Source organism: Vitis vinifera, chromosome 2, assembly GCF_030704535.1.
Source record: "Vitis vinifera cultivar Pinot Noir 40024 chromosome 2, ASM3070453v1".
Taxonomy (NCBI): Eukaryota; Viridiplantae; Streptophyta; class Magnoliopsida; order Vitales; family Vitaceae; genus Vitis; species Vitis vinifera.
This window is the reverse complement of record NC_081806.1, coordinates 1,726,325-1,737,853: the sequence shown is the minus strand read 5'-3', so window position 1 is coordinate 1,737,853 and position 11,529 is coordinate 1,726,325. Positions and strand designations below refer to the sequence as shown.

General features: G+C 35.0%; 1 protein-coding gene across 1 annotated transcript; it reads left to right on the top strand.

Annotated features, from left to right (window-relative positions):
- The first annotated feature begins 717 nt into the window (after positions 1 to 717).
- LOC100256523 (ABC transporter F family member 3) lies at positions 718 to 10,632 on the top strand. Its single transcript, XM_002263143.5, has 18 exons — positions 718 to 1,145; positions 2,316 to 2,531; positions 2,669 to 2,858; positions 3,330 to 3,538; positions 3,681 to 3,839; positions 4,357 to 4,485; positions 4,580 to 4,681; positions 4,805 to 4,951; positions 6,008 to 6,070; positions 6,356 to 6,402; positions 6,631 to 6,690; positions 6,910 to 6,992; positions 7,418 to 7,512; positions 8,465 to 8,551; positions 9,057 to 9,144; positions 9,388 to 9,473; positions 9,929 to 9,991; positions 10,146 to 10,632. The coding sequence occupies exons 1-18, from the start codon at positions 942 to 944 to the stop codon at positions 10,266 to 10,268; spliced, it is 2,151 nt and encodes a 716-aa protein (XP_002263179.1). The 5' UTR covers positions 718 to 941; the 3' UTR covers positions 10,269 to 10,632.
- The last annotated feature ends 897 nt before the right edge of the window (positions 10,633 to 11,529 follow it).

Here is an 11,529-nt window from a genome sequence, read left to right as displayed (position 1 = left end):
GCCTCATTTCATTAATCTAAATGGAGCCCCCTCAAAGATGATATAGTAGGCGGCTCTTGGGTTGACTCGTCGCTTTATCTATTAGCTACCACATGAATAAAGTTATTCGACTAGTGATGATCAAGACATAATAATCATGGTTTTGCCTAAAAGGTTTGAGTTGTTTACTTAATAACAACTCGACTCTATTCCCATAAGGCTACTTAAGCAATAGCTAATTCAATTATGGTTGACTAATATTGGTTTATCATTAAGTTCTATCACTATAGAGTCAATATACTCGATGGTAAATAATCTAATTATCAATTATATTTAAAAGAATAGTTTAATCCTTTACATAAAACGAGCATTAGTTATATCTATGCAGGTGTAACATTGTTTTCAAAAAATGGATAAAAAAAAAAACATTGTAACAATGCTTTCAAAATTTTTTTGTTTTTTTTTTTATTATTTTTATAAAATAAGAGTTGATGATGCTGCTATATGTAATTAGTTAAGACATAACTAATGATCAAAGTACATGAAATTATGAGAGATTGATGATTCTGTCTAATGAAAAATCTCTTAAAATTTGAAAATAAAAGTACTGAAATATATTAACATTTTTAGAAAAATAAAAACAAATGCTCCTCGTATTTAAAATTTATCTAAACTTTATGAAGTATATCTAAAAATGCAAGGACTTTTTTCTTTTTCATTTTTTTTTTTTTTTTTGTGGGAATTTTCAGAACCTTGATTCTTTGTAACGGAAAAACGACGCCGTTTTATCCCTGCCGCGAAACCCACAAAGAGTGAATGTAAACGTCGTCGTTTTATATCCCCACAGCAGCGAGCGAGAGGGAGAAAGAGAACGCATCGTGTATAAAGCCCTCTGCGGCCGAGTTTCAGTAGAGTGGTCTCTGGTGTGGTGCATCGTCTTCTTCCAAATATCAGTCGTGAAGATGACTGAAGTAGCGAGCTCAGTGATCCACGAAGTGCTAGGGCGGAGAGCTCTGGATGTGGATCAGCCAATCATCGACTACATCGTCAACGTCCTAGCCGATGATGACTTCGATTTCGGCTTCCAAGGCGAAGGCGCCGTCGACGCCATCGGAGAACTCCTCGTTGACTCCGGATGCGTCTCCGATGACGCTGAATGCCGCTCTGTACGTTCTTTTTCTTCGTTTCGTTTTTTTTTTTCCGCTTTTAATCTATTGGACTCTCGTAAATTATCATCGCTTAATTTCGAATTTTTTTAGTTTCTAGGGTTTCGGTTGTGCGGTCGATTTATGTTGTTCGAAATTGAATACGCATGTTGTTTGGAATGTGAAAGAACAAAATACTTCTATTCAGATGATGCTGGAAGAACTATTTTCATTGATTTTTTTTTTTTTTTTTTGAGACCAAAATAGTCATAAGTGTAATTAGGATATAGGCGAGAGGTGAACTTTATTCAGAAAATTTTAAATCGAATGCGCTGAATTGCAGCTATTTGTGGATGCTGGCCATGTCAGTTTCGGTTCTGAATATTCATTGGTTATATGTTTTTCTTTCACATTTGTTTGTTCATGTTCCAAGAAGATGTTTTAATTGGAGCTACTTGTAGACTCCTGTAAAGCATTGCATAATTTCATTTTTATTTTTTAATTTTCTAGGGTTTTTGTTGCAATCCATTTCTGTTGCTTGAAATTGAATACTCTGATGCTTTGCTGATAAAGTCAGAGGAATCAAAATTTTGAATGTAAACATATGCATTACTTGTAATTGGAGAGAATAAAAGGCTATATTTAAATGATTCTGGTAGGGCTATTTGATTGATTTGATTTTATATTGAAAAGCAAAACGGATGGAAGTGTAATTAGGATATTTGTTGGGGGGCAGGTTGTAGAATTGACCAAGCTGAATTGGAGCTATTTGTTGATTCTTCCACTTTGTTTCTCTGTCTATGTTTTGAGAGAATGTAACTTGAATTTCAAAATTCCCCTTTCTGAGATTTTGGTTGGGCTGATGAATTTTGCAGTTGGCTAGTCCCTGTTTCTGTTCCATGAAAGTGGGTTTCTTGTTTGGTTGCTGAGAGAACTGATAAAAAGGAAAGGAAAGGCAATTAAATGATCATTTAAAACAAGCCAAATATCTTTATTTAGGCTCAGTTGAGTGTAGGTTAATTTTTCCTCATATTGTAAGATTAAAAAATTTATTTCTTCTCCATCCCTTTATTTTCTCAGCAACCAACAGAACAGAATTTAAATGTTTACTACAGTTCTCATGTGTATTCCATTAATGAAGTTTTTTCTTTTTCCTTCATGAATCTTATTGTCAATGAGACTTTATGGCAGGTTTGCAGCATACTATGTGAAAAATTTGGAAAGCATGGATTGGTTAAGCCAAAACCTGCTGTGCGAAGCCTTGCAGCGCCCTTGAGAATGTTTGATGGAATGGATGAAGAGGAAGTTCCAAAGAAGAAACCTGAGGTGACTGATGGTCCAATTCTAACTGAGCGTGACCGAGCAAAGCTTGAAAGGAGAAAGAGAAAGGATGAGCGCCAAAGAGAGGTAAACCCCAGTAACATATTGACCATACTACTAGATTATGGTCACATTTAAGTGGGATCTTTTTCATTATGTTGTTCAAGACCTAGGGACTGTGTTATATTGTTATCATTTTTATTCTCATTTTTCTTATTATACAGCAACAATACCAAATGCATTTAGCTGAGATGGAAGCTGCTAAAGCGGGAATGCCTGTTGTGTGTGTAAACCATGACAACAGTAGTGGACCAGCTATCAAGGATATCCATTTGGAGAACTTCAATATTTCCATAGGTGGTCGCGATCTCATTGTAGATGGTTCAGTCACACTCTCTTATGGAAGGCACTATGGTGAGTTTGATTTTTTATTTCTATTACTGTTATTGTTCAGTGTTGTTAGCTCATAGCTGATGGCATGGAAGGTGTTTTGGTTTGAACACTTCTTCAAAGAGCATGTGAACTTGTTTTTTGCACAATTTAAGGAAAATAATTTGGAATGCTACCTTTCCTTTTCAAATATCTAAGGCTGATGCTTCAAAGAATGAAATTGATGCTAAGCAAACACTTTGAAGTTTGTCCTTTGTTTGAGGATGCATGATTAAGAATTTAAACACCTTAAATGTGTTTGAGGTGTTTAGACCTTTTGAAATTTTATTTCACATTGCGCATTTCCTTGGCTGATTTTGAATGGTTTGATGGCCATGGCTTGCAACTAATTTCTTGAACTTCTTTGATGTTATCTAATGTCTATCCAATCATAATAGTAATAATAATTTGGATTTGGTTTTTTGATGTATTACTGCCATATACTTTTGTATACAGGCCTTGTAGGAAGAAATGGTACTGGCAAAACAACTTTCCTTAGGTACATGGCTATGCATGCTATTGATGGTATTCCTAAGAACTGCCAGATATTACATGTGGAGCAAGAAGTGGTTGGTGATGACATATCAGCGTTGCAATGTGTTCTTAACACTGATATTGAAAGAACCCAACTTTTGGAAGAAGAAGCTCACCTACTTGCGCAACAGGTTGAGTACATACTGTTCCATCTAAGTCGAGAATTATGGTTCTCTCTGTACTCAGCTGTCTATTTTTTCCTTTTTATGATTGGATTTAGTGCTTATATGCTATTTTGTTGGACCTACTGAGAATATTGTGATTTTCCTGAAGCGAGAATTGGAGTTTGAAGGTGCAACTGGAAAGAGCCAAGGGGAACTGAATGGGGATATTGACAAAGATGTTGTTGGAAAAAGGCTTGAAGAGATATACAAAAGGCTTGAGTTCATTGATGCATACTCCGCTGAGTCGCGTGCAGGTTCCATTCTTGCGGTCAGTTCACATATCTTGTGTTGTTGATCACTTGAAAGTGCCTGCTTGATTTGATCTTCAAATAAGCTAGGAAACTTGTTGCAATATTCAAACCGTCTGAAGTTAATAGAATTTTAAATAACCAGATAGTAAAATTTCTGTCCTGTGACTTCACCTTTCTGGAGTGGATTAGATTTGGTTATGCTACCTTGAATTGAGGTTGGGAACTTAAATGTCTCATTGTCATTGCACCAATTTCTCTTTTAGTAACACCTTAATTATTGTAAGGAATATTCTCCCCATGAAAGGCTCTAAACATAATGTTCTGCATGTCTGCAGATGAACCATGCCATTAAAGTACTATTAGGTTGCTGGGTGCATTGGGACATGTGCTTACTTCCTTGACAGTGCATACTTTTTATATGCTTCTTCCAAATGGACTTATCTTACCCAATTTTTCTAGATGCATTATTAATCCTTTGTCATTACTGGTTTCTTTCTTCAATGAATTTTATCTTACCAATGAAGAAATTTCCAGGGTCTCAGTTTCTCTCCAGAAATGCAGCATAAAGCGACAAAAACCTTTTCTGGAGGATGGCGAATGCGAATTGCTCTTGCTCGTGCACTGTTTATAGAGCCTGATTTATTACTACTTGATGAACCCACGGTACATCATGATTGATAGAACTTCTTCAGAGTATATGTATATTACTTGGCAGAATTGGGTAAAACTTGCATTTTTTATTTTTATTTTTTTGCAGAACCATCTTGACCTTCATGCTGTTTTATGGCTGGAGACTTACCTGGTGAAATGGCCAAAAACAGTTATAGTTGTTTCTCATGCTAGAGAATTCTTGAACACGGTAACATATTCACCTTCCTTGATATTTCCAGTTGAAGATAAAAGTATTATTGATTAGATTGTTTTTCTCAAAATTTGCCACAACATTCTTTGAGAAGTTTTTCATTAACTTTTCTTTTTCCAGGTGGTCACTGATATTCTGCATTTACATGGGCAAAAATTGAACTCTTACAAGGGGGATTATGATACATTTGAGAGGACACGAGAGGAACAGCTCAAGAATCAACAGAAAGCATTTGAGTCAAATGAACGGTCTAGATCCCATATGCAGGTTTTCTTCGTTGCACCTTACTATATAATGATGCTGTAGCATTTCTATTGGTGTTTTAGTGGCATGTACCTTGATTGGATTAAGTTTATGTTACTAATTTCCATATTACCATTTTTGTGCGCCTTTCCACATTGTTTTATATCTGTCAGGTAGTTTTGTATTTAAGGGACATTTTAGCCATGGTTATCGTTGAATAGTTGGCTCTCTATTTCTGTTTCTGCATATTTCCTTTTATGTAAAATGTTGCTTTTTGATGCTGTGCATTATTTATTTGTTGTTTTTTCATTTCCATTTTGGGTATGGAAGCTGCTTGGAGTTACGATCTCCTCCCAAGCTTTGTAGTTTTGTGATCTAACCAGTTCTTAATGTTTTGCTAATCCGCATTCAGACAGTCTCCATATTTTCAAGTGCTAGTTAATTTCTTGAGAGGGGCATTTGTGTTTAAGATACTTAACTGAACAATGGTATTCCAGTCAGCCTTTTCTATGATTACCAACCTTCATCCTGGTTTTCATGTTTATATATAATGCTGTGGTCAATTTTCCAGTTGAGAGTAATTAAATGTTTTGCACTTTTTGAATTGGACTTTAAGATCATGAGTTATTCATATAATCACAGATAACACAATCTTTCATAGGTAGGTGCACATGTCAAATTGGAATTGATGTTACATTCTCAACTATGTCATATTCTTTTCAATAGTTCAGACTTTTGGCAGTGGCATTGAAATATTTTTGTGCCTGCTTAAGTGGCAACAGATTGCTATAAATATCTGTGTTATTCTCTATAAAAGGATCAGAACTTTCTTCCTTATGCATCATTGGGAGATGGATTAATAAATGATTAAGAAGGATGTGAGAGTCATCCTTCCCAAACATGTGTAGATTTATCATTATTCATTAGAAAAACATGGTAGCCTATATAATGCATGTAACTATGTAAGTACCTCTGCTGTTGTACATGTCCATGACCTTACATAATTGGAGAAGTTTTACTCAGCATATTCCTTTATTTCCTCTATGATCTCGACTTGCAAATTTTTCTTTGATTTTGCAGTCTTTCATCGATAAGTTCCGATACAATGCCAAGCGGGCAGCTCTTGTACAGTCAAGAATCAAGGTGCTTATAATTCTCTTAAATAGGCTTCTATAATTATTTCAGATCCAGCTTCGATACTTGATATTTTTGGGTTCATTGTGCATGCATTTTTCAGTTTGAGATGTTTCCCTTGACTGGATTGACTTTCATCTATGTTAAATTTTCCGTTGTGTATGAATTTTTTAGATTGGTTAAGATGTACTAATTTCATAATGTTGTTTCAATCTTGTTGTTTCTAATAATGCTTAATATATCATCATAAAAATAATTTGACTGCAATTCTCTTTTCCTTGTGTCCATCTGCAGGCATTGGATCGGTTGGGTCATGTGGATGAGGTTATTAATGATCCTGAGTATGTAATTGCTTCCTAATGTGTCTGTGTGCACCTTGGGTGTGCATATGGTTATATTTCAATCTTGTTCTGTGGTTGCTTTTATTTTTTTTAGCCCAGACCAAACCAAACTAGTTATTGCCTGATTTTGCTTCTATTACCTCCTTTCCCCCCTTTTTTGTAGATCTTGTTTTCATTTTTCCTTTAATTGACTTTTTTATTTAACTTTTGTGTCTTGGTGATTTGCAGCTACAAATTTGAGTTTCCAACTCCAGACGACAGACCAGGCCTCCCTATAATTAGTTTCAGGTTAAGTTTCATGGTTTTCTAACTGGAGTTTTTAGTGTTACTTTTCTGTTTATTTTTAGTCCCCTCCATTTTCTTGCCTTTGGGCAAGTCAATGGCATCAATCTATTTGAGTCTTTGGATTTACAACCCCCATCTTGAAGAAATAGAATATTTATTTTATTCCTTAACTAAGCTGGATGCTAATTGTAATGTGTTGATGTTTCTTAAATGTGACTGCAGTGATGCATCATTTGGTTATCCTGGGGGCCCCTTATTATTTAAGAATTTGAATTTTGGGATAGATCTAGACAGCCGCATTGCAAGTAAGAATTGTTTTTTGAATCTCAAATTTCCATTTATAGAATAACACCATTAGATGCTGGATGCTTATGTCTCAAGTCTCAATACTGCACTTTCCCTACTTGTTTGTCATCGATGTATCTCCTGCAATGTTATCTTGTCATTCATCGTGCATAAGTACTCTCATTGTACATGTCAAAAAAGCAAAGTACATTCATTAATTCTTTTGTTTTCCTGTTGGAACGTGAAAATTATGGACATGCCATCTCCAGGATTCTGTTTTTGATGCCTCACCTTTTGGTGGATGAAGATGTAATTTGAGCATATAACGATGATGTGAAGATCAGTGTCTTTTAGCATTTTATTAGGCATGATACTGCATTTATTTGGTTTTATTGTTTTTCCCTATCTTATTTTTCCAAATCTGGATCTCCAAATTGTTTTGCAGTGGTTGGGCCAAATGGCATTGGTAAATCAACTATACTCAAATTGATTGCAGGGGAACTTCAACCAAGCTCTGGAACGGTATTCCGTTCGGCCAAGGTATATTTTATTTACTTTTTTTTTATGGATTCCCACTATTGGATAATAATTTTAACATCGATGAGCAGTTCTTCTACATCATGTTGCAAGATTCATTTTTGCACTTGGATGGTTATTCAATGATGAAAACTGCACTCCCTCTTTTTTGGTAGTAGAGAATATTTGATAAAATTATTACAGCTTTGTCTACCAAGTTACATTATTCTAGTGTAATTTCATGTTGTTTCTGATTTTTATGACTATCTTCTGGTGCTCATCTTCACTCATCTTGGTAAGGTTCCTCATATTTCTACATTTTTTTCTGTCACTCTTGTTGCCTCTGTGTTAATATATTTAATCTTTTCCTTTTGAAGCTTTGATTAATAATTATTATTTCTTGCTTTAGTCTCCAAATCCTCCCAAGCTATTGTTCTTTCCTGTGAGGATACAGCCTAATGATTAATTTTCAGCCACTTCCAACTCAAAGTTAGGCCATCTTTTTGTTACTTTCTTGGTTCCATCGCCATCTTTTTGTTACTTTCTTGGTTCCATCTCATAGTGCCATGTGCTATGCAATTATATTAGATCCTGCTCCCCTTTTTCTTAGATTTTTTATGGTATTTCGACACTATGCTTGCAGCATTTGCACCTGTGTCTCTCTTCTTTTTTTTTTGGTTGGATTTTTGTTTTTTGAGTACAGGTTGAGTAGGTTCCCACTTGATGCTTAACTCATTCCTATAAATCATACCTTTCTTATTCTATGTACTGCATAATAATGTTAGGCCTAAGTTTTCAATTTTAATCCCATCTTTTTCTAACTTCAGTGACATTTATTGTATCCTCTTTGTTCAGAAGGGAATATTCCACAAATAAAAATGGCTACAGAATACATTCAACTAATTGCAAAATTGGTGAGGATCACTGGTTCTTGCACACGTTAATCTAATTGACATGAGTACTGTTCTCTCTGCAGGTTCGCATTGCTGTGTTCAGTCAACACCATGTTGATGGCCTAGACCTATCTTCAAATCCCCTTTTGTATATGATGCGCTGCTACCCAGTGAGTTCTAATGTTACTAAATACATTTTCCTTTTATTCCTTGAGACGATTTCTTTTTCCTTTTTTTTTCTTGTGTGTGTGTGTGCTTGCAAGCATTGCCACAGAGCTATGCTGAAAGTTCCTGCTGGAAGTTGGACCTTAATGGTTGTTGGAGGTGTCACAGAGATATTCCCAGAAATGGAGCATAAAGTGATTACATTATGAATGCACATATGATAATATAAATACTTGCAATACAGTCATGCATTCTGTGCTATAATTTTATGAAGCAGTAGAATCAAGAATGGATTGAGATCGATTATTGCTTAAGGCCTCAGCCCACTCTTTAGGTTGTATTGGGATTATTCAAGACATTTGAGCCCTAGTATAAAGTTTCCAGTCCAAGTCCATTCTCTTTGCTTCTATTCTCCATTTTTTGTGGGTTATCCTCTTCTATTTTTGGAATATCTTTTGCCCGAATGTTATCACATGAGTGAATCACTGATGTGAAATTGGCTTCTTGCAGGGGGTGCCAGAACAGAAGCTCCGAGCTCATTTAGGTTCATTTGGTGTAACAGGAAATCTTGCTCTTCAGCCCATGTACACTTTATCTGGTATTTTCCTTCATCTTCATGTACATTAGATGCTCAAGTAGATATTTTATTTCTGTCTGGAACTTGGGTTTGACTTGGACCTCAATATGGCCTGTGTACAGGATTGATTTAGTCCAAGAGAAAACTAAATCTAAGTTTGGAATTTAAGCTTGAAGGCTTTGTCACATCAATCTCTATATTAACCTGTTGGCATAAAATCATTTTCTCAGGTGTATTTATGAATTGTTCTATATGATGTATCAGGTGGTCAGAAAAGCAGAGTTGCATTTGCAAAAATAACTTTCAAAAAACCTCACATCATACTTCTTGATGAACCATCAAATCATCTTGTAAGTCTCCATTCCTTTTTTCATCTGTTGCTTCTTAGTTGGTAATAATCCAGAATGTTTGGGGGTGCCAGTGATGAATGGTGGATCTCACTTGAAGCTGGTCATTTATTTCTCATTCACCTCATATTATGCAAATATGTTTAATAAGGGAGCATACCAACCTCACAATCACAATGGCACATGCTCATCCAGAAACATCAAATGAAACAGAGACATGCATTTTGTATAGGGAAATATAGATCAAAAAAAGGTCCTAGAAATGCTTTATTCTCAAGAATAATACTCTCTTTGACAATGGATTCTATAACCTTCCAAAGACAAAGAACATGGTTTCCTAATCCCCTGATTTTGTTTCCATCAAGCCAATGGAGCCTTGGTAATGAATTGTAGTTCTCATGTTTGGAGAACACGATAAATTTATCACAACCCACAATACTTATGACATTGAAATGTAGGATTTGGATGCTGTGGAGGCACTGATTCAAGGCCTTGTTCTGTTCCAAGGAGGCGTACTCATGGTATTCTACCTTTTTTCTTCATGATTCCTATTCGCAACTGTGTACATCAAAGACAATGAGTCAATGACAATAACAATCAGCATTCCCTTCCTTGATAGATGTTTCTATATTTTCTCAGGATTAATTCTATATGCACATGTTTTTCTAATTGCAGGTCAGTCACGATGAGCATTTGATATCTGGAAGCGTAGAGGAGCTGTGGGTGGTTTCCGAAGGAAAGGTTTCCCCTTTCCATGGGACGTTCCACGATTACAAGAAGATACTTCAGTCATCGTAGTATATGTTCCGGGATTCATTTTTCCTTTTGGGTGAAGCGGTGCCCCTTAGAAAGTTTGGCCGGAATTCCAAAACCATGTGAGTCATCACAGTACACAAGCAAATACCGGAGCTTGCCCCGGTGATTAAACGGGAATACATATTCTTTTTAAATGTTCTTCAGAAAAATTAGGTGACCTGCCCTTTTAGGAATGTGTATCTCCACCACACTGCATGATTACGTTCGCATCTTGTTTTTCCAATTCATAGGTGGGGCTTCTTTTTATTTGTTTGGCCCTAGGCCCTTTGTGGGGCGTCCTTGAATTTGTCAATTCTCGCCTTTTTATTAGGTGGACGCGCCGAATACAGCTGTTATTTTGGTTTAATTTCTTGAATGGTTTGAGGGTTGGAGGGACGGATGATGAATAAGGATGACTTAAGCATGTAATCTTTTGGCTGGATAGAAGAATAGCGCATCTCAAACTCCGTGGAGGACTGGCTGCAGGCAAGCCGAGGCTTCTTCAAAATGTTTGAGGACTGGGAAAATGAGTACCTACTCTTTAAAAGTAAAAATTGATGCAAAGGAAATATTAAAAGGTGTTGGGCGTGTTAGGTAACTGAAAAACCGATTTTGAGAACAGTTTTTGAAAACCGTTTTCTGATGCTTTTAATTTTGAAATTTAAAATATTTTTAATATGTTTTTAATATTTTTTTTAGAATAATTTTTTGTCTATTGTTTTAGCTTTAATTATTATACATATTTAGATAATTATTTTTTAAAACAGCTTTTAGAAAATTTATGAAAATATTAAATTTTTTTTTTGTTAAATGTGTTTTTCTATTTTTTTTATTTATTATTATGGAGTATAGAACCGTTTTCAAAAATAGTTGTCAAACTAGTCTAGGATATGGTTTTTATCTATATTGATTTAAAATTTTATTTGATATCTCCTTTATTTTAAATAAGGAGTTAGAAAAAAAAATATATATATATATATATATATATATATATTATAAAATTTCAAAATTTCAAACCACGAAAATTATATATATTTAATCAAAACTTAAAAGAAGTTTGAAATTAATTTGATTGAAAATGCAGCAAAATGTAGGATTATTTGATTTAAAGGAAATAAAATGGTTATATATTTAAAAGAAAAATTCTTTATTTTTATTTTTTTAAAGATCTGAGGAGATTATTTTTTCATCATGTTCTTCCAAAGCCTGGGGAATTGGGAAGATGAATGACCACCTTGAGGCCATCCTCTTTAGGTTTAAGATA